Below are 24242 nucleotides of genomic sequence, written 5' to 3'. Positions count from 1 at the left end.
CTTCTAAACCTGGGATATTACATTTATGGTGGAATGATGGTGGCGGAAGACTCTAGGATTGCGCTCCTTCCAAACTTTCCAAGATATGAGCATAACCAATGATGCCAAAGCTTTCCTATGTTGATATCTTCCTAAGCCAATATTTGTCCACCACACATCGACGTTTGGCTCATAGATCCACAACTCCAGGGGTCTATCATGAATACTACACGAAGCTAGTATCTCACTGATCCACGTACTCCATGTAGTTTCGATACGCACTTGTAGTGACGAGTGGGTTGAAACTAAAAATCCACGAATACTTAACTCAACTAAAGCATGCGAAAAATCGTGACCTCTTTATGGAGGACACACACGGAGAGATATTTTTATCCAACATGGTTGGCAGCGTAATATCCGGATTGGACCACCATCAACAAAGGCACATACATTATCTCTTGGAAGATTTTTTTGTAGTGTGCTATTTATTTTTCTCTTTTATATACCTTTGAACGGCTGTGTGCATCCTAGTTATACAGAGATCGGGCGTAATGCTTAATTTTTTAAGTAATAAAAACATCATTTGTCGAAAAAAGTCAAATTGAAGGGAAAAAGACCGTCTTGGTTTTTTTACTTCGAGCATCAGATGATGTGCAAACTAAATCCAATCCCCGGAGAATATACCTCTCATGTCATCATAGGAGTATATCCCATGTTATAATTTTGTCTTTCAGAGGAGCACTTCGAATTTTATTTGCTACTCTATTTTTTATGAAATTGGGAAAAGGGGATGAGCCGAGTTCGAAAAAAGTTGTTTTTTTTGGAACGTGGCAAAAGCTTTGCCATTTATATTGGAAAAAAGTTTGTATATGCTAGTTTATGATGATCAGTTAACGTTCGAATTGTCTTAAGCGTACATTCATCTGCGTACATTGGTGACACTTTCATATATGCTTCCGTCGACTTCATCGATCAGAATTCGTCAGCTGTGAAAATTCCATGTTTGGTTTATGCGAAGGATTTACTAACTGAACTACGTCATGATCAGTCAAGATTTCCCACTATACATCACGTTGATTGGAGATTTCGAACTTCACATATAGCCAAAATACACGGTCAAATTCGATTGCTATGTACTTAACTAAATTTCAAGGGTGCCGTCTAAATATGTTCAGCTCCAAACGAACGACGCCCGCCTGATCAGTCATAGTGGGAACAATCAACAATGCACAACGCAACATATTAGCAGAAAACAAATCAAACTGAGACGGGCAACTAACGAGAAACACACATTACATAAGGGTGACACTTTTACAAGATGATAAATTCGCACTATCATCCATACTACTCCCTCTGACCGTGTTTAATCAACGCGATGTACCTTATACACATCGAGGTAGTAGTAGTAGTTTATTTATTCTGCTGCTCGACCAAATACCTTATACCCGTCGAGATTAGCAACGACACTGACACTTGACGCTTGACTCGCGAACGCTACATCCCAATGGAATCCACCGCTCGCCGTGGGTTTCATGCGTCGGACCAGGTGACGGGCACCTCGCCGATGTTGCTGTCGAGCCCAAGCGCATCCCACACGGCCTGAGAGGTGTCCACAATATTGTCCTTGCAGCCATGGTTGGAGTCGCACTCGTCCACCACTCGGGCCACCACGGTGCGCCCGTTTTGCTTGCTCGTGATGCGGATCGGCTTGTGGCACCGCCGCCCGCCAGCGTACCACCGCGTCGACAGTGCCACAATCAAGGTCTTATCGCTGTGGTACTTGCCGTCGCACTCCGATGGCCCTCCGCCGTCCTCCCCTTTCTGGAACCCGTTCACCGTCATGATGCCAGGGGTGCCACCGGCACCACCGCCCGGCGACGGGCAGTGTCCCGGCTTCTTGTGCTTGTGCAGCGTACCCAGCATGGATCCGTCGTCCTCGCCGCTGCACGGGTCCGGCTTGCCATGGTGCCGGGCCACGGCGCACGTTGACACCTCCAGGAGGATCACGAGCGTGGCTACGACTGCGATAAGCCTGGCGTTCGCCATGTTGCTAAGCTTTGCACTTGGGTACACTGCTACTGATCGAGTTGTAGTAGCTGGTTTGGCGAGTTCGTTTATATAGGCGCAAGTAGCTAGCTCCAGGCCAAGCTTGGAATATGCCGTACTTAATTAGCCACATGTGCACTTGTGTGGCTCCTGGCCTCTTGCGTGGTTCCCGTCAAGGATTCCTAACTAACTATACTTCTTAGATGAGTACGAGGAATTTTTCGCTGAGTAAGATACTCGACCGGTATGCTCGATACAGGCCTAATTAAAATGGTTGTGTACATGCATGTAAGACAACTGAATCTGAGTAGAGATAAGCTCTTTTGGATTACCTGTTGCATGTAATGCTATACAGCGGTAATAACTGAAGAGAGAGGACAGGGCAGGTCGCTCTTGGCAGAGAGATGGTATCAGTTTTTACCTCTCCAAGCAAGGAAGAATCCAAGATCCTAGCTGAGTAATCATGGAGCAGGAAATGTATTGTGGGTGGGTACAATGTACTTCTTTCTCGTACAAATAACCATGCGTAGATTTTTAATCGCACCAACCATCTAGAAAGGTTCGGGCAACTGATCATTGTCCATCTTTTGGGGGGTCAAACACTGAGGATGCATTATATAGATCTTGTAGGTACAACCAATTGACCTCTAAAATTTCCTATCTAGATTTTAAAAAATCAGAAAGACAATTTTCTTGCAAGCAGCAACATTTTTCTTGCATTACCTTTCATTTAAAATTCAAAATTTGCAATATCTTTATAAGGAAACTAGCACAGTGGCCCTCGCAATGCGAGGGCATCATTCTTAGTGATTTGAAAGTATAGTTAGTTATGGTTTTTTATGCAGATATGCATATCTCCTACACTTGTTCCATAAATGTTAAATATGCATCATTTTAGACATGGACACATTAGTAAAGGTGTTATTTCGACCATTTCTTTTTATGGTAATTACTACTTGTTATTATTAGTACTATTGATAGTAGTAGCATAGCTAATGTATTATCACTTAATAAAAATAGAAATTCAAAAGTGCGGTGAAATATAGATATCAAAATTTTATAATGCCACTCCCAAATAAAGTATTACCAAATTGCATTATTGTACTCTTTTATAATAATAAGCGTTGCAAAATTGTATCGTTGATAACAAAAAAAAATATAGGAATCTATTGGATTGTATATGCACGATTGCTAATTTTAATAAAAATTAAGACCGATTGTTCTTTTAGTTTTACTGACCTGTTATTTACAAATAACCGGCTATTTCTCTCCATATTCTACTACTATCTCACAACTGAGCATTTCATTGAATTAATCCAAAGTTACTCATGGATTGACTAATTTATTTGATTATACACGACCACATGTCTTATTTTGCCAGATTAGTACAGATAATCCATTTTCTAATTCATGATTCAAACTTAAGAAATAATGTCAAGCTCGATTCAGAGATCTACGATCTTTTGTGGTTCTACAGTTTCGAATTATTTTGGGCTCAACTAATATGAATTCAATGTTGTTAAAATGAAAATCACAACTCTTATATACATTTTTAGGAATTAAAAATTAAAATTTCTAAGAAGCCTGATACTATGTTTTCGTTTCATCTAAGGGGCAGGACGTGCATGCTTGTACCTCATTTTGTTATTTCATTTCGGCAGCTGATACTAAACCTACTTGTGTGGAAGATAAAAATATACTACATCCGACCAATTGCAAATGTCTCATCTTTCTGTAGATACGGATGTATTTACAACTAAAATATAACTAAATATATCTTAATTTACATAAAACTAACATATTTATTTTTGGACGAAGGTAGTATTTTTTTGTTTGGCAAGGGGATAAATTCTTTCTAGTGTTAGACTATCATTTCCTCTCTTTTTTTTCAAGACGGACTTGTAATATGCGGTTGATAACCTTCTCAGCAAAAAGAAAGATAGGGTTAGCAAGGGAAAAATATTCTGATGGAGATAATAAAACATTAAGAAAATATTAAGATCTTTCATCGAAAACACGTACAGATCAAAGAAAAACATATTTTATGGGCCTCGAATGTAAGAGTTAGGACGCATGCGAGGAATTTCTTAAATTGCCAGGATAAATTCCCGTGGGGCTCGACAACTATATTTTTTACTCTCTTTTTTGGAAAAAAAGCGGACGTCTAGATTTAATTGGGCAGTCTAGATTGCATCGCGCAGGAAGCTACAATTTGAATATTTGCCAAATATCCCAGTATAGGAATAATATCGCCCTCTTATATATCCCTAGGAACCAATTATTTACCAAACGGATTATAACTCTCGCAAGACATAAGGTCACCGTGTAAATATATTAGACTACATATTTATATATAGGAGGTGCATGGACTTTTGTAGCACCAGTAACATGTAGGTCAGTTTTTTAACCTATGAAAATTTCATTTTAAACATGTTTAAAAAATTCAAAAAATATTGTGATGTAGGTAATATTGACATTTTCAAGTGTGTAAATTTATAGATTGAAATATGTTGCATTTTGGGCTAAGAAAAAATAACAGATCTTGATTTCAGCATTGGTGAATAGTAATGAACAGTACACTAAAATCTAGATTTTGTTATTTTGTGAGACTTTATTATTTTGGCTGAAGGCAATATATGATGTATTTCAATCTGCGAATTTACACACCGATAGATTTCTACATTCTCTATGTCTACATATTTTTTTCAAAATTTTCTAAAACTTTAAAATCAAAAGTTTCATACTTTGAAAAAAGAAAAACGAAACCAGGCTACATGTAGCCCGGGCTACATTTGAAGTTTTCCTATATAGAAGTCTCAATTACCACTTATTTGCAAAAACGTTTCAGAATTAAACGGAGGAAGGAGAAAACATAAGTCAATTTTAATTTTGGACGGTCCAGTTCAAAGAAAGAGTTGAATTGTTTCATTTGAGACTTGTCTAGTTCAAACAAAAAATTCAGACTCCCTAGGAACTAATTTACCTGACCGATTATGATTTAAGTCTCTAAAAGCAAAGGTTATTTTCTTTTTTCTCTCATAGGCCCAGCGCAGTTTCGTTTCATATTTCTTACTTAATAGATATATTAAACATAGAAGGTTTCAACCTGGCACATATTACACAGTTTCATTTACGTACCAAATTCTTCTTGGAGGCTATTAGAATCCTATAAAGACACGATTTGGGCACTACTGATTATAGAATATCCGATGCTTGCCTTATTTTGTTGCATTGTCTTTTTATACCCTACACAAGGTATATATATAGCATGGGGATTCTTTTCCTTGGGTGGGCCGGATACGCACACAATCTATCCACACGAATGTGTCCCTTCATTGCACGGTTGGTAAAGATTTTTTGAATCTTACTAAATTAAATCACCAAATGTGCAAGTCTCGGGTACGCAATTTTTTCTTTTTCTCTAAGCTATGTTCTCTTATTTTATATGGCGCTTACGTGCCATAAGTTTACTTTTGTACACATTTATTGTTGTATGTAACACTTCTTATATTTTAATCTCAGACGTTAAAATTAATATCATCGGTTTATATTTTTTTTAGCATATGTGGATTAATGTGGTGGCTTGAAAAACACTCTTATTTTGCTTTTAGTATATAATAGATAGATAGATATAAGGTTTATTACCCAGTTTTTACACTTACTAGGGGTACACAGCCAAATTATTACTGAAAAAAAATAAAAGCATGCCCAAATGCGCCCCAACAGAAGCGGCATGCTAAGTGAGCAACTTTTGGCGGCAGGGGGTTATCTAAGCTTATCTCTCCATTTCAGCCATTGAAGAGCAAGTAGGGTTAATTTAGCAACATGAGTCATATAATTTAGCAGACGGCTACCTCTTGAAAGAATGGTTCACTCAAAAAGGAATCTGAGACTTTCAGTTGTCCAGTGCAATAGACAGGCGAGAGCAAGAGGTAAGATTGCTTAGAACTTCTAGGATTTGACTTAATGCAGAGCTAAAGGTAGTACTTACTACTAATGGTATCTTTCACAATGCACAAACTGTTGCCGTGAGCAAGGCTGAAAATAAAATAACGAATACTAGTAAGTTAACAATGAAATTGCTGCGAGAACTTGGATGATTCAGATGTCATGCCCACATCAGGACTCGCATTGAGTTTTTTTTATTTAACTTTACAAGTAAAGAAAATTAGCCAAGCTAGAGTGAAATGCATACCTGCTTAGTTGCCAGATACAATACAGTTTGAGTGCTCAGGTCTTCCACTGTAACAACTGAACAAGAACAGGAGAACGGTTCGATAAATTTTACTAAGTACTACAGCCTGAGTGCTCAGGTCTGAAATAAGTCAATTTGCATATTTACGAATCCGATACTGAATACACCATTTGAAATTCTCTGTAATGTACAAGAAAGCTCTGTAAGTTACATTAAGATCAACAAAAAAGTACGATGCTCACAAATAGATTTACAGGAACCTATAAATTACCAATATGGACAGAATTCAAGTAGGAGAATTGTTATAGACAGCTCAATCAAAACACAAAGTAAAAACACACTGGTAATATCACTAGTAGAAAACTGGTCTTTGGTCCAAATCCTCTGGAAGCTTTAGTCCCGGTTTAAAAATGAACCCAAACCAATAGGTGGCATTAGTCCCGGTTCAAACAGCGCAGACTTTAGTCCCGGTTCGTTTGGACCCTTTAGTCCTGATAAGGGGTTGCCCGATCTTCTCAGTAAGCGACGGGGGTGGTGATGAACACGCGATGAACACATCAGAGATACACGATGATGAAGTGGAGATAACTTGTATGACGCTGACGAATCTCTCGATCGATCCTTGTCGACAATGCAACAACTCTCAACCCTGCAAGATATTCGCAATTCCACACACTTGCGCACGTAGCCGCCGACCACAAAACGGTAAATTGCAATCTTCTAATCCCCAATACAACAACAGATCACACAAATTTTCAGTAGCATATAACTCCAGATCGAAACGAATTGAAGAGTGTTGGTATCAATAATTTTGCAGAGCAAACAACTATGAACTAAGGTTTATCTTAAACGTGATCTGAAGCTATTTTGGGGGCGTCCTGGGCACTTATATAGGGGTTCGGGACGACCAGGGGACGAAAATAAGGGATACAAACCGACCCAGATCGGGATTCGGCCAACTGATTCGGACACAGTCCGGTGTACGGTCCCGTTGGACCGGGTGAGGCGTCGGACCATCCGGCGGGGACCGGGCCAGGCACCGGGTGGGCACCGGGCCATCGCGCCTATGCTCCTGGACCTTTGCCCGGTGTGCACCGGTGCACGGGCCGGCAGAAACCAGGCGGCCCGGTGTGGCAGCCGACGGCGTCGGGCGTGGCTCCGGGCCGTCCGGTGTGGCGGCCGGTGCCGCCGGACGAGGCGCCGGTCTTGACGTCTCCTTCTCCCTCCTTCGCGCTTGCCTCCCTCTCCTCCCTCGCGCGTCTGTGGGATGTCTTCACGTCCAGCACCATGTCCAGCTGCTCCTATCCTTCTCGTGCGGCGCTTACTCCATCTTCATACTTGATCATACAAAAATGAAAGGACTTAGGAGGTATAAAGTTCTCATCGATCAAAGTATCATTTATGAGTGAATTCACCTGTTCTTTAAGTATCTTGGCACGAGCCCTTTTAATGGGTCCAATCCCGACTTTATTGGACTTGAGCTTCACAGCAACATCTTCTTCATCTTGCAAGTACGGAGTAGTTGGGTAGGGATGTCATCATCATGCCCCCCCCCCTTCAAAAGGCATCGATCTCGACGCTCCAAGGTCTTCTCCGCCATACAGTGTCAAATCAACAACATTGAAAGAATTACTGACACCAAACTCATTAGTTGGAAGATCTATAGCATATACATTGTCATTGATCTTGGCAAGCACTTTCTAAGGACCAGCTCCACGAGGAAGCAACTTGGACTTCCGTAGCTTGGGAAACCTGTCCTTGCGAAAATGAACCCAGACCATATCACCAGGCTTGAACAACGTCTCTTTGCGCTTCTTGTTGACACTTGCAGCATTGTTCTTGCCTTTCTTTTCAATCAGCTCTTTAGTTGTGGTGACCCTGCATACCACTGCATGTTGTAGTATGCTAGTCGTTGATATAACATTCACGAAGTACCATTCCGCAAATATTACATCCCTCAGAGTAGTACAACAGAACATAGCAGGTCCATAACTCATTCCATTAATATTACAAACATGATACACATATTGTCTCGGAGCTCCTCTTGGGTCCTAAGAGGAATACTCCTGGGTTCGAGGCGAACCCAACTTAGCTTACAATATAAGAGTCTCATTAAGTCATACATTTATTTTCTCGAGCAGCTAAATACTAAGAGTTCGGGCTGCTCGGCTACTACTACTACTCGAGATGTTCAGGCTTGATCTCCTCAGGAAGCCTCTCCGGTTCCGTAGACGATGAGGTAGTCTACGCCCTCGATACCTCCAGAGAGGTCTGGTTCTTCATAGCCGATGATCTCGGCTCCTTCATTGTTGTCGTAGTCCTCCTCCGCGATTTATCTGCATAATCTAAGCATGGGATTTAAGAGTGGTATGAGTACGAGCGTACTCAACAAGTTCATTATAGATAAGAGGTGTTTAATGCTCTAGCTACGATATTAGACCAGAAAGTCTAATACCAATGCAGGTTTTGATAAACATTTCTTCAAGAGATTGCTTTTATTCCAAAGAGCTATGTCCGTCAGCCTTCACCGGTTTACTAGAACTTCATGGAGCTCCTTTCCGGCCGCGTTCGCAGTTCCTTATCCCGGAACAGGGAGTGACAGGTCACAGTTCTTTACACTCTGCAGAGGTGTGTTGCGTTACCCATAAGAGATCTTAACCTTGGTGCCAACCGGGCAGCTTTCCCGTCCACACTTCCTTCGGTGTGAGGCCCGGTATAAGGTCTAGCCAATCATGTTCCTCCGCTACCTCGAACACCCACCCTTTGTTGCATGCCCCGACCCTGGGTCCACGCCGGTCCCATTATTCCTGTAGATTTCAAGGTGGACCCCGACCACGACGACAGTGCTGGGCTCTACCATACACTCCTACGCCGGTAGCTGCAACCCATCATAGACCGCATTACCGTGGGGAATTAGAATGGGATCCCCACCCTCCGGTTGTTCCGCAAGACACAACTGCTACGGTATGCAAAGCATTACCGTGGGGAATTAGAATGGGGTCCCCACCCTCCGGTTGTTCCGCCAGATACAACTGCTACGGTAAGCGCATCCGTTGATGAACGAGAGGTGGAAACACTTTTGACTACTCCGTCCCACTCCGGATCTTATGGTTAACACGGGTATTACGGCACAAGAATCACTGGCGACATTTGTTGTTTAATCCTAGATGGATATAAACCCTTGCAATGGAACCTCCACCATATCAACACAATCCATGGTTCCATTGCCCACCACATAGTCATATTCATAGTTATGAAAATAGTGGTTTTGGTTTTTATGCAATAGTGATAACCATAATACTTTGCAAGTAATTTGGTAGAAATACTCAAATGACATGAGCAAGTGATGAACTTGCCTGAACACTGCAAAGTTTTGCAGTTGGAAGGTGTGGACTGACCCTTGTCCTCTGTCTATGAAAAATAGCATCATTGTCCGATAAGGGCAATGGTTAAAGAAGCAATTATGCATGATTCCAGTTTTAGGGTTTGTTCCATCCTTCCGATGTCGTTGTTATTTTATGAGAGGTTAATACTAAGAACAACTTGTAGATACTTGATTTAGGGTAAATACAACCTTGAAATATTGTCAAGGTGTTTTTAAAGTCCAATTGCATTAATGGACTTAATTTTCATTAATGAAATTAATATGTGAGATTTATATTATTATTTAATTCATCAAATTAAGACTTATTCTTAATTATCTCCAAAAATTATCTTTGATATTTTATTTGGATAGAGAATTTTATGCTGATTGATTTTCATATTTTTAATTATTTTTTTAGTGCTCTTATCAATTTTCTATTGAATTTTAAATTTACTGGTTTTTAAATAAATTGTGAAAAGTCACAATTGCCCCTGGGCCCACCTGTCAGTGGAGCCCAGTGGGTTGGGCTAGACCAGCTCGGGTCCAACCGACCCGAGCGGTCGCTGACTCACTCTCCACCTCGCGCCGCTCGACCTAACCCTAATTCCCCTTTCGCTCTCTGGCGATCCGTGTCGCCCTCACCGTCGCCGCCCGATTCCGGCGGCCTCCGGCCGCCATGGCCCTCGCCATGGGGCGCAATCGAACCGCCAGGCGACGACGATTCGTTCCATCCGCGTCGATCTGGAGCAGACGCCGTCCTCCGCTCGCCATCGATCCTCTCCGCCAAGGCTAGGGTTCGGGATCCGCTTGATCCCGCGGCTCCCAGAGCTCCTGGCGTGGTGGCGCCGCCGTGGCTGTGCTGCCATGGTGGGGTGGTGCTGTGGCGCTGCCATGGCCTGGCTTGGCCTGGCGCCACCGCGCCCTGGCGTGTGCCGCCGTGGCCGCCATGGTGGTCTGCCTGCCCGACCCTGGTACGTTCGCCACCTCTTCTTCTCTCTCGTGTGCTTGTTCTTCTTCCTCTCTCCAGTAGCTCTAGCCATGGCTTGCTGTTCCTGGTGCCTTTGCTGCTCTATGACTGGCTTGCTACTGCTACGTTGCTGCTGGGCTGCGTGTGCTGCTGATGCTGATGTGCTTGTGCAAGCTTGATTTACTTGCTAGAATTTCTTCCCTGTGCCTCTGTTCTTGTCTCTATGCTTGTCTGGCACTCATGTGTATTCATAGATGCTTCAATGGCTTAATTGCAGTGTGCAATTCTTGCAAGTTTGCAAGTGCCAGAGCTCCTGTGGCTAGTTCTTGTGCTCAAATTCATGAGCAGGCTCATCTGAGCATTGCTATTGGCTTAACTGCATGATTCAGTGATTACTGGTATGTGCTTTAGTTGTTTAGCAAGATCCAGTGGTTCATCAAGCTCTTGATGTGCTTCTGGATACAATCATATGTCATCTATTTGATTATCTGTGAAGCAACTGTTGATTATGTATGGCTATTTAATTATCTATGGTCAGTGTGATGCTAGAATTGGGTGCTAGCATGCTTTAGCAAGCTCTGGTGATCCAGTGATCATCAGCTGCTTGATTATTGCTTGCTTTACTTACTGCTTATGCCTGTCTGGGCTTATTCTGGTGATTGTGCATCACCATGCCTTGTGCTGGTGTGTGCTGTGATTGGCTCAGGTAATTGATGTTGCTTGCTGTGATCACTTGGATCCACTGCAAGGCTCTGGTGTGTGGATTTCTTGGATATTCATTTATCTGTGTTGTCTTGCTTGACTAAGTGGATAAATGAGATGAACTGCCTGCAGTGATGATTCTTAAAATGAGTTGGATTGAGCTAGAGGGATGCCAACAGTGGTTGGGGACCCTAGCTCCTCTTTGAACTCAATCTGAGTAATGATACAATTGCTTGGCTTAGTGTGTGGTTGTTTCTTATTTATCTATGCTTGTCAGTGAAGCTTGGCTTCCTGTTTCTGACAATATACATGATCTACTTGATACAATAGTAGACTGGTGCATCCTATGCCCTATCTGGATGGAAACCAACATGTGTTGGCACCTCCTGTGATGCATGAACTCCTTGGAGTGATGATATGCTTCTCTGTTGGCTTTTCTGTGTGGCTAGGTAGTTGTTGTGACCCTAGCACTGCTTGATGTGTTAGTAAAGGTTGCTCCTACCTCTTCTGTATGCTACTGTGCAATATTACTGGTAGTCATATGGCTTCCAGTATAATTGATGTTGAAATGAAAATAGACATAGAAATGTCTATATTCTAATGGTCTTAGAAGGGCTAGTGTGGTCTGGTTGTACTTGGATAGTCTCTGGGATTGTTCACTTTCCTGTTTCCATTTGGATGATGCTACCACTATTCTGGTTGGCATAACCATGGGCATAGGCTTGATTGATTCCTGGTCCTTTCCACTTCTTCCAGGTTTCACTTGGTCTCTGACCAAATGATGATCAAAACAGGGTTATCCCACCCTTTGTGTGCTTGTGATCATGCATGTGCAGTTTATGAACAAAACCATCTGGTTTGTTCATGAGGATATGTATACCTCACTCCAGCTCCTAGAAATAGGGTTGGTGTAGAGGGTTTGCTTCTGGATGGATTGATGTGCTTGCCCTGCTCCTCCTTGCAAACCTTGATTCCTGATTTGTTTTTGGTATTTGTGGAATGGTTGAACAGCAGTGGCTGTTCTTCTGTTCTTGCTGTTCTTGTGACTTACTCTGTGAAGCTGCTGTCGATGGAATGATCTAGGGTTTACTGTGGCAAGTTTTATATGCTTCTGGCTTGCTCTTGTTGGTCGACAGCACTACCTGCAGCTTGTGGTGACTCACTATGGCCTTGTGTGTTGTTACACATGCACACCAGCCTTGTGTGCTGCCTGGTTGTGTGTGTGTGCAAGTGGTGTGCACTTGGACTTGATCCTATCTGTGGCATGGATCTGCTCGGCAAAGACTTGATCATATCCTCTTCATTTCAATTGTTTGCTAACCTGCCAAGTGGCAATGCCACTTGGCATAATGGGTTCTATGTTGTGTTTGTATGCAGGGATCAACCTGATGCTCCAAGGATCATGGAGATCATCAAGTACAAGGCTAATTGAAGATTAGCTTGTAGTGTTAGGATAGATCATTAAATTGTAATTTCCTTTTCTTTTCATTTTCTATTTTGTCCAATTCTTGTAATATGTTGTAATTCCATAATTCAAATCTGAATATTGTAAAGACAATGTATTATGTGTGTGATGATCAATAAAGCTCAAGTTTTCCTTATTGAGCTTAATGTAATTGTTGTATTACTTATATTCTTGCTTAATGATCATTGTTTGTGTAACTCTCTCAAATTTGAATTATGTGATGATCATTTGATGTTTGAATTTGAAATTCAAATTCAAATTTGGTTTGAATTCAATCATACAACTTAACTTATAATTCAATCATGCAACTTAAGTTTTCAATGTAATATCACTACTCTCTTCTCAAAACCCTAATTTAGATGAGTAGGAACAAGTTCATCGCACTCTCGAATCCCTAACCCTGTAAGGTGTCGAGAGAGAAACCTGTCCCCCTTCGATGCAGTTTTTTTTTAAAAGCGCGAAATTTCCCCGTAAATTACAATGCAATGCACATCCCTTTCTAAAATCTACCCCTCGATCGTCACTAAACCTGGGACATTACAGCCTTTCCCCCTTAAAGAAAACTTCGTCCTGAAGTTGTGGTTGTAATACCTGAAGAGTTCGGGGTATGTTTTCCTCAGGTCTTCCTCTTTTTCCCAGGTGGCTTCCCTCTCGGGATGATGCTTCCATTGTATCTTGCAATACTTTATAGCTCGATTCCTGAGTTGTTTCCAGTTTTCCTCGAGAATCTTCGCGGGCTTCTCGATGTATGTCAAATCTGGTTGTAACTCAAGCTCTTCATGTGATACTGGCTCATCTGGGGTCTTCAAGCATTTTCTGAGTTGCGACACATGAAATACGTTGTGAACCTGAGATAACCTTCCCGCTAGTTCCAATTCAAAGGCTAACCCTCGGTTTTGATTCAGAATCTTAAAAGGTCCGATGTACCTAGGGCTGAGCTTTCCTTTTACTCCAAACCTCTGGAGTCCTTTCATCGGGCTCACCTTAAGATATACCATGTCTCCAACTCGTGGCTCCCAAGTTCTCCTCTTTTGATCGGCATAACTCTTCTGTCGGCTTTGGGCTATCTTGAGCCTATCTCTGATAATGTCAATTATTTGTTGCTTTTCCTTGACATAATCAGGGTTGAACTCTTTGCTTGCTCCGGCTTCATACCAACATATCGGTGATCTACACTTCCTTCCATACAATGCTTCGAACGGTGCCATCTTGATGCTGCTTTGATAGCTATTATTGTATGAAAACTCTGCTAGTGGTAAGTGCTCCTCCCATGATCCTCCAAAATCTAGGGCACAAGCCCTAAGCATATCCTCTAGAATCTGGTTAGTTCTTTCCGTTTGTCCACCTGTCTGAGGATGATAGGCGGTACTATAGTCTAACTTGGATCCTAAAGCTTCATGTAGTTGCTTCCAAAATGCTGATCCTCGATCCGACACGATCTTCTTGGGTACTCCATGTTTACTCACGATCTCTTTGATATAAAGATCGATGAGTTTCTCTCCTTTATCCTGCTGGTTTACCGCTAAGAGGTGTGCACTCTTAGTCAACCGGTCAACGATTACCCATATCATGTCCTTCTTTTTATTGGTCATGGGTAGTCCGGTGATGAAATCCATCCCTATCTCCTCCCATTTCCATTCTGGAATAGGTAAAGGTTGTAATTTCCCTGCCGGACTCTGGTGTTCAGCCTTCACTCTTTGGCAGGTATGGCATTCCGCCACATATTGTGCTATCTCTCTCTTCATGTTGTTCCACCAAAATAACTCCTTTAGATCCATGTACATCTTTGTACTACCCGGATGAATGGAGTATGGTGTTTGATGGGCTTCCCGGAGTATTACTTCCTTGATTTCAGCAATATCCGGAACACAAATTCTCTTCTGGAACCATAATGATCCAGATTCTCCGCGGTGAAATTCTGATGGTCTTCCCTCATCTATTCTTCTCATCTCCTCCACGATGAATGGATCGTCCAGCTGACCCATCATTATCTCATTCTTCAGGTTGACATTTAGCTCATCGGCTACTGGTAAAGCCGATAGTCCTTCATGAGCTTCCTTCTCCCAAAGTTGTATTTGGGCTTGACTTATTTCCTTCCTCAACTCCGGTGATATTTCTTGTTCCACTCCTCCGGTGCTCTTCCTACTCAAGGCATCTGCTACAACATTGGCTTTTCCTGGAGTATAATTGATTGTCAAATCATAATCCTTGATCAGTTCAAGCCATCTTTTCTGCCTCATGTTGAGTTCCTTCTGAGTGAAGAAATATTTGAGACTCTTATGATCTGTATAGAGCTCACACTTGGCTCCATAGAGAAAATGTCTCCAAGTTTTGAGTGCAAATACGACTGCTGCTAATTCCAAGTCATGTGTTGGATAATTCACTTCATGAGGTCTGAGTTGCCTCGATCCATAAGATATCACTTTCCGATCTTGCATGAGTACGCAACCCAATCCATGCTTGGATGCGTCACAGTACACGGTGTAATCCTTGCCAACTTCAGGAACTGCTAACACCGGTGCCGTGGTGAGTTTCTCTTTCAGAGTTTGAAAACTCTTCTCACACTCCTCTGACCACACGAATGGTGTGTTCTTTCTTAACAGCTTCGTCATGGGTCCTGCTATCTTGGAGAATCCTTCAATGAATCTCCGATAATATCCTGCCATTCCTAGGAATCCTCGGATTTCCTTGACAGTCTTGGGTGCTTCCCATTCTAGAACTGCTGCTACCTTGCTCGGGTTAACAGCTATTCCATCTTTACTAATGACATGACCAAGAAATTCCACTTGATCCAGCCAAAATTCACACTTGCTGAATTTGGCATAGAGTTGGTGTTCTCTTAGTGTTTGCAACACTAACCTTAAATGTTCAGCATGTTCGGCCTTGTTCTTGGAATAGATCAAGATATCATCAATGAATACGATGACAAACTTGTCTAGATATGGCATGAAAATCTTATTCATGAGATTCATGAAAATTGTTGGGGCATTGGTTAATCCAAAAGGCACTACAAGGTATTCATGATGTCCATACCTTGAGACAAAGGCAGTTTTCGGAACGTCTTCCTTCTTGATCTTTATCTGGTGATAACCGGATCTTAGATCAATTTTGGAAAAGACTCCCGCGCCTCTAACTTGATCGAATAGATCTTGTATTCTTGGAAGTGGATACTTGTTCTTGATTGTGACGTTGTTCAGATTCCTGTAGTCTCCGCACATCCTTCTTCCTCCATCTCTTTTATCCACGAAGATTACAGGTGATCCCCATGGTGAAACACTCTCTTGTATGAATCCTTTCTGTTCCAAGTCATCCAGTTGCTCCTTAAGTTCTTTCAACTCCTTAGGCCCCATCTTATATGGTGCCTTAGCAATCGGAGCTATTCCTGGAATTAGGTCGATAGTGAATTCTATCTCCCTATCTGGTGGCATACCTGGTAATTCCGCAGGAAACACATCCTGGAATTCATTCACTACAGGTATATCCTCTAACTTCACCTCCTTCATGCTGTTCAACTGTAGCTCAACTTCAATCTGTGTATGTTTGTCGCCTTGGTAGATCATTCTACTTCCATCGGGGCTTTTCAAAGATACCGTCTTATTCACACAGTCGATCAATGCTCCATTAGCTTCTAACCGCTTCCATACCAAGAATGACATCAATGTCCTTCATCGGTAAAATGAACAGGTCCGCGTCAAACGCGCACTTATTGATCATGATGACTTGTTTTTGTTTGGTGTGGGTTACTACTATCGTTCCCCCCGCGGAAAGTATAGTTATGGGTGTATCTAACTTAGTGCAACTAATCCCATGTTTGATGATGAATTGCTGAGAAATGAATGATGTAGTTGCACCAGTATCAAAAAGTACTTTGCCAGGATGAGTGAGTATCTGGAGCGTACCTATCACCGCCTGATCGGAGTTGACCACCTCCTCCAGACTGGTGCAGTTCAGCTTGCCGAAGGGCTTCTTATTCTTCCAGTTCCCTCCGGTGTTTCCTCCTCGGCTTCCACCTCCTCCAGACTGACCTCCTCCGGTGTTTCTCTTGGGGCAGTCCTTCAGCATGTGCCCCTCCTGGCGACAACCAAAGCATATGATCTTTGGCTTCTTGCAATCCTTGGCAAAATGCCCTGTGAATCCACAGCTTCTGCAAACTATTTGATTTGCAGACTGGAATGCTTGGTTCTTCCTACTACCGTAGTAGTAGTAGTAGTAGTTGTTGTTGTTGTTGTATCTGGGCTTGAAACTCAAGCTGGTATTAGGCTTGTTACTAACAAACCTCTTAGGCTCAAACTTGGCCTTCTTCCTCTTTTCCTCTTGCAGTTGCTTAAAATCATCTTCCAGAGTGATGGCTGCATCCACCAACTCTTCGAACTCTGTTGCTCTCATCATACGGAGCTGTACCTTAAACTGGGGACTTAACCCCCTCAAAAACCTCTTCTTTTCTTGTCCTCGGTGTTGACTTCTTCAACCGCATACCGGGACAGCTTTGAGAATTCCCTGACATAAGTCAGGATGGCCTTGTCCTTCTGCTCGAGACTTTCGAATTCTCGCCGCTTCAGTTCTACAATACTTTCAGGGACATTGGATTCCCTGAACTTTCTCGCGAACTCCTCCCAGGTGAATACCTTTCCAGCCGGATAAACGGCTACGATATTGTCCCACCATGATGCTGCGGGTCCACACAGCAGGTGTGTAGCATAACGGACCTTCTCCTGGTCGTTACAACCAACGGTATTGAGCTTTCGCTCGGTGTCCATAAGCCAATCTTCCGCGTCCATTGGCTCGGGCGCGTATGCGAAAGATATAGGCTTGGTGTTCTGGAAGTCTGCTAGGGTGACTCCCGGATTCTCGGGTCTCTCTACCCGGTTTTGTTGCAGCAATTCTTGGAAGAATTTGTTCTGCTGCTCCAACGTTACACGTTGTCTTTCCTCCACCAGCTGCATGTACTGGACAAAATTCTGCTGCGTCATGGGTGGTGGTGGTGGTGGAAACTGATTTCTGGCTGCTTCCTCAGCCTCTTCCTTTTGCTTTGCTTCGCGCTCCATGCGCTGCGCCTCGGTCTCCTCACCTATCGCTCCCGACATAACCCCCTAGTTTTGCAACACAAGATGATACTCATAATTACTCCATGCGCAAGTTTTCTGAGCTCAACTTTGTGCACAGAACTAGTCACGCAATGGAAATCAAGAAGCAAATCCAAATCATACAAAACATATACCATGTATATACATACTTAAGTGGTCTTATTACAATACTCAAGTCGATGTGAGTATGCAAACTCACTTATTAAAGTATATGTACAAGTTTCTACAAATATTACACACTATAATACACGTGGTACTTGTGTATTATAGCCTCGCCTCCCTTGGTGGACTCTAGTCGATCTTCACTCCCGGTACATCCCAGGCTTCCATCCGGTCGAACGTGTCGTCCTCCTGATAGACCCTGGAACATAAGGTCTCCCCGTCGGCTGGTAGTCGGAATCAGATGATGATCCTAGGGAGAAATCAGTGTTCACAAACTGATCGTTAAGTGCATCATAGTCCACCCATCGGGTGTACTCCCCTGTAGCTCCACCATAGGTGTTTCCAACACTCGTACCCGACTCAACCTGTGTCGGATACCCTCCATCAACTCCTTCATTACTAGGATAACTCTGGTTCTGGGTTGTGGCGTCATCATTCATCTCACCGTCATAATACACTGAAGTACTATGAGTTCCCGTATCAGATCCCCAACGCCAACCCGTGGAATTTTCTATAGGAGTCTCGGAACGCTGATTGTTTCCGGATTCCTCTCCGCCCTCATATCCCCCATAGGAACTACCCAAGTAGTTCCCAGGTGTAACAGGTGTAGGTTCACGCTCAAGAGGATCAATACTAATGTAGTCACCAGCTGAGTAAACTGGTGTGTGCACCACATTCTCCATAGGTTCTTTCCCCCTAATCTCCTCCTTGGGTTCAGTAAACTCCTCTAACATCGTATCAATTGCTCCCGTCAGATGATGGTTCAACTGAAAGAGCAATGATATAAAGTTGCGGCTATTATCCATGTATTTTGCAGCTGCTATTGGTTTGCGTTTTGCATATTTGTAGTGGTTAAGCATGGGATCCTCTTCCTCCTGATTATGAGGAATGTGGGTAAATTCGGAACCCATAAGCTCTTTCGTCTTATGCTCCCGAATGTCGGTTATGGCTCTCATAACGGCTATATGGTAGGCTGTGTTGATAGTTCGCTTCCCCGCCGGGCATTACTACGCTCATTCCCAAAGATTCGGGAAGTCGCAGTCCTACCCTACACTTGGCCAATACAGTACCATCATAGTACATGTATTTCTTTACTTGGATCTGGGGATCACACCCAAATTCAAGTAACATGGCTCGTAGAATATCTGCAAGTCCTCCTTCGTATTCACTCAGTGTGGAATCCATCACTTTCACGTTTCGTCCGGAACGTGAACTTGCCATGTTGGCTGTAGAAATAGAAAGATTATAAGATTAGTAATAATGCATCATAATAGAGATAATAAAGAATTATCGCACTAAAAGATATGATTTTTGTATTCTCAATTGAATATACACCATATTTTTAGAGAATTCTTTACTAATCCTATTTGACTCCTAACGTTTGGTCCCATTTACTAGGTTCCAACCTAAGGTCAAAGCTTTTGCTCTGATACCAACTGTGGTGACCCTGCATACCACTGCATGTTGTAGTATGCTAGTCGTTGATATAACATTCACGAAGTACCATTCCGCAAATATTACATCCCTCAGGGTAGTACAACAGAACATAGCAGGTCCATAACTCATTCCATTAATATTACAAACATGATACACATATTGTCTCGGAGCTCCTCTTGGGTCCTAAGAGGAATACTCCTGGGTTTGAGGCGAACCCAACTTAGCTTACAATATAAGAGTCTCATTAAGTCATACATTTATTTTCTCGAGCAGCTAAATACTAAGAGTTCGGGCTGCTCGGCTACTACTACTACTCGAGATGTTCAGGCTTGATCTCCTCCGGAAGCCTCCCCGGTTCCGTAGACGATGAGGTAGTCTACGCCCTCGATACCTCCAGAGAGGTCTGGTTCTTCATAGCCGATGATCTCGGCTCCTTCATTGTTGTCATAGTCCTCCTCCAGACGATTCAGACAATCTAAGCATGGGATTTAAGAGTGGTATGAGTACGAGCGTACTCAACAAGTTCATTATAGATAAGAGGTGTTTAATGCTCTAGCTACGATATTAGACCAGAAAGTCTAATACCAATGCAGGTTTTGATAAACATTTCTTCAAGAGATTGCTTTTATTCCAAAGAGCTATGTCCGTCAGCCTTCACCGGTTTACTAGAACTTCATGGAGCTCCTTTCCGGCCGCGTTCGCAGTTCCTTATCCCGGAACAGGGAGTGACAGGTCACAGTTCTTTACACTCTGCAGAGGTGTGTTGCTTTACCCATAAGAGATCTTAACCTTGGTGCCAACCGGGCAGCTTTCCCGTCCACACTTCCTTCGGTGTGAGGCCCGGTATAAGGTCTAGCCAATCATGTTCCTCCGCTACCTCGAACACCCAACCTTTGTTGCATGCCCCGACCCTGGGTCCACGCCGGTCCCATTATTCCTGTAGATTTCAAGGTGGACCCCGACCACGACGACAGTGCTGGGCTCTACCATACACTCCTACGCCGGTAGCTGCAACCCATCATAGACCGCATTACCGTGGGGAATTAGAATGGGATCCCCACCCTCCGGTTGTTCCACAAGACACAACTGCTACGGTATGCAAAGCATTACCGTGGGGAATTAGAATGGGGTCCCCACCCTCCGGTTGTTTCGCCATATACAACTGCTACGGTAAGCGCATCCGTTGATGAACGAGAGGTGGAAACACTTTTGACTACTCCGTCCCACTCCGGATCTTATGGTTAACACGGGTATTACGGCACAAGAATCATCAAGTACATTTGTTGTTTAATCCTAGATGGATATAAACCCTTGCAATGGAACCTCCACCATATCAACACAATCCATGGTTCCATTGCCCACCACATAGTCATATTCATAGTTATGAAAATAGTGGTTTTGGTTTTTATGCAATAGTGATAACCATAATACTTTGCAAGTAATTTGATAGAAATACTCAAATGACATGAGCAAGTGATGAACTTGCCTGAACACTGCAAAGTTTTGCAGTTGGAAGGTGTGGACTGACCCTTGTCCTCTGTCTCTGAAAAATAGCATCATTGTCCGATAAGGGCAATGGTTAAAGAAGCAATTATGCATGATTCCAGTTTTAGGGTTTGTTCCCCCCTTCCGATGTCGTTGTTATTTTATAAGAGGTTAATACTAAGAACAACTTGTAGATACTTGATTTAGGGTAAATACAACCTTGAAATATTGTCAAGGTGTTTTTAAAGTCCAATTGCATTAATGGACTTAATTTTCATTAATGAAATTAATATGTGAGATTTATATTATTATTTAATTCATCAAATTAAGACTTATTCTTAATTATCTCCAAAAATTCTCTTTGATATTTTATTTGGATAGAGAATTTTATGTTGATTGATTTTCATATTTTTAATTATTTTTTTAGTGCTCTTATCAATTTTCTATTGAATTTTAAAGTTACTAGTTTTTAAATAAATTGTGAAAAGTCACAATTGCCCCTGGGCCCACCTGTCAGTGGAGCCCAGTGGGTTGGGCTAGACCAGCTCGGGTCCAACCGACCCGAGCGGTCGCTCGCTCACTCTCCACCTCGCGCCGCTCGACCTAACCCTAATTCCCCTTTCGCTCTCTGGCGATCCTGTCGCCCTCACCGTCGCCGCCCGATTCCGGCGGCCTTCGGCCGCCATGGCCCTCGCCATGGGGCGCAATCGAACCGCCAGGCGACGATGATTCGTTCCATCCGTGTCGATCTGGAGCAGACGCCGTCCTCCGCTCGCCATCGATCCTCTCCGCCAAGGCTAGGGTTCGGGATCCGCTTGATCCCGCGGCTCCCAGAGCTCCTGGCGTGGTGGCGCCGCCGTGGCTGTGCTGCCATGGTGGGGTGGTGCTGTGGCGCTGCCATGGCCTGGCTTGGCCTGGCGCCGCCGCGCCCTGGCGTGTGCCACCGTGGCCGCCATGGTGGTCTGCCTGCCCGACCCTGGTACGTTCGCCACCTCTTCTTCTCTCTCGTGTGCTTGTTCTTCTTCCTCTCTCCAGTAGCTCTAGCCATGGCTTGCTGTTCCTGGTGCCTTTGCTGCTCTATGATCGCTTCTTTGCTGCTGCGCTTTGCTGGGCTGTGTGTGCTGCTGATGCTGATGTGCTTGTGCAAGCTTGCTTTACTTGCTAGAATTTCTTCCCTGTGCCTCTGTTATTGTTTCTATGCTTGTCTGGGACTCATGTGTATTCATAGATGCTTCAATGGCTTAATTGCAGTGTGCAATTCTTGCAAGTTTGCAAGTGCCAGAGCTCCTGTGGCTAGTTCTTGTGCTCAAATTCATGAGCAGGCTCATCTGAGCATTGCTATTGGCTTAACTGCATGATATAGTGATTACTGGTATGTGCTTTAGTTGTTTAGCAAGATCCAGTGGTTCATCAAGCTCTTGATGTGCTTCTGGATACAATCATATGTCATCTATTTGATTATCTATGAAGCAACTGTTGATTATGTATGGCTATTTAATTATCTATGGTCAGTGTGATGCTAGAATTGGGTGCTAGCATGGTTTAGCAAGCTCTGGTGATCCAGTGATCATCAGCTGCTTGATTATTACTTGCTTTACTTACTGCTTATGCCTGTCTGGGCTTATTCTGGTGATTGTGCATCACCATGCCTTGTGCTGGTGTGTGCTGTGATTGGCTCAGGTAATTGCTGTTGCTTGCTGTGATCACTTGGATCCACTGCAAGGCTCTGGTGTGTGGATTTCTTGGATATTCATTTATCTCTGTTGTCTTGCTTGACTAAGTGGATCAATGAGATGAACTGCCTGCAGTGATGATTCTTATAATGAGTTGGATTGAGCTAGAGGGATGCCAACAGTGGTTGGGGACCCCAGCTCCTCTTTGAACTCAATCTGAGTAATGATACAATTGCTTGGCTTAGTGTGTGGTTGTTTCTTATTTATCTATGCTTGTCAGTGAAGCTTGGCTTCCTGTTTCTGACAATATACATGATCTACTTGATACAATAGTAGACTGGTGCATCCTATGCCCTATCTGGATGGAAACCAACATCTGTTGGCACCTCCTGTGATGCATGAACTCCTTGGAGTGATGATATGCTTCTCTGTTGGCTTTTCTGTGTGGCTAGGTAGTTGTTGTGACCCTAGCACTGCTTGATGTGTTAGTAAAGGTTGCTCCTACCTCTTCTGTATGCTACTGTGCAATATTACTGGTAGTCATATGGCTTCCAGTATAATTGATGTTGAAATGAAAATAGACATAGAAATGTCTATATTCTGATGGTCTTAGAAGGGCTAGTGTGGTCTGGTTGTACTTGGATAGTCTCTGGGATTGTTTACTTTCCTGTTTCCATTTGGATGATGCTACCACTATTCTGGTTGGCATAACCATGGGCATAGGCTTGATTGATTCCTGGTCCATTCCACTTCTTCCAGGTTTCACTTGGTCTCTGACCAAATGATGATCAAAACAGGGTTATCCCACCCTTTGTGTGCTTGTGATCATGCCTGTGCAGTTTATGAACAAAACCATCTGGTTTGTTCATGAGGATATGTATACCTCACTCCAGCTCCTAGAAATAGGGTTGGTGTAGAGGGTTTGCTTCTGGATGGATTGATGTGCTTGCCTGCTCCTCCTTGCAAACCTTGATTCCTGATTTGTTTCTGGTATTTGTGGAATGGTTGAACAGCAGTGGTTGTTCTTCTGTTCTTGCTGTTCTTGTGACTTACTCTGTGAAGCTGCTGTCGATGGAATGATCTAGGGTTTACTATGGCAAGTTTTATATGCTTCTGGCTTGCTCTTGTTGGTCGACAGCACTACCTGCAGCTTGTGGTGACTCACTATGGCCTTGTGTGTTGTTACACATGCACACCAGCCTTGTGTGCTGCCTGGTTGTGTGTGTGTGTGCAAGTGCTGTGCACTTGGACTTGATCCTATCTGTGGCATGGATCTGCTCGGCAGAGACTTGATCATATCCTCTTCATTTCAATTGTTTGCTAACCTGCCAAGTGGCAATGCCACTTGGCATAATGGGTTCTATGTTGTGTTTGTATGCAGGGATCAACCTGATGCTCCAAGGATCATGGAGATCATCAAGTACAAGGCTAAATGAAGATTAGCTTGTAGTGTTAGGATAGATCATTAAATTGTAATTTCCTTTTCTTTTAATTTTCTATTTTGTCCAATTCTTGTAATATGTTGTAATTCCATAATTCAAATCTGAATATTGTAAAGACAATGTATTATGTGTGTGATGATCAATAAAGCTCAAGTTTTCCTTATTGAGCTTAATGTAATTGTTGTATTACTTATATTCTTGCTTAATGATCATTGTTTGTGTAACTCTCTCAAATTTGAAT

The 24242-nt window shown here is 43.0% G+C and overlaps 1 protein-coding gene across 1 annotated transcript; it reads right to left on the bottom strand.

The window, feature by feature from the left end:
* Positions 1–1233: 1233 nt before the first annotated feature.
* LOC127347789 (putative ripening-related protein 6) lies at positions 1234–2083 on the bottom strand. Its single transcript, XM_051373943.2, has one exon. It carries the CDS (start codon positions 2023–2025, stop codon positions 1510–1512), a length of 516 nt encoding a protein of 171 aa, XP_051229903.2. The 5' UTR covers positions 2026–2083; the 3' UTR covers positions 1234–1509.
* Positions 2084–24242: the final 22159 nt, after the last annotated feature.

Source organism: Lolium perenne, chromosome 1 (assembly GCF_019359855.2).
Source record: "Lolium perenne isolate Kyuss_39 chromosome 1, Kyuss_2.0, whole genome shotgun sequence".
NCBI classification, from domain to species: Eukaryota; Viridiplantae; Streptophyta; class Magnoliopsida; order Poales; family Poaceae; genus Lolium; species Lolium perenne.
The sequence above is the reverse complement of the archived record's forward strand: the minus strand, read 5'-3'. Positions and strand labels throughout refer to the sequence as shown.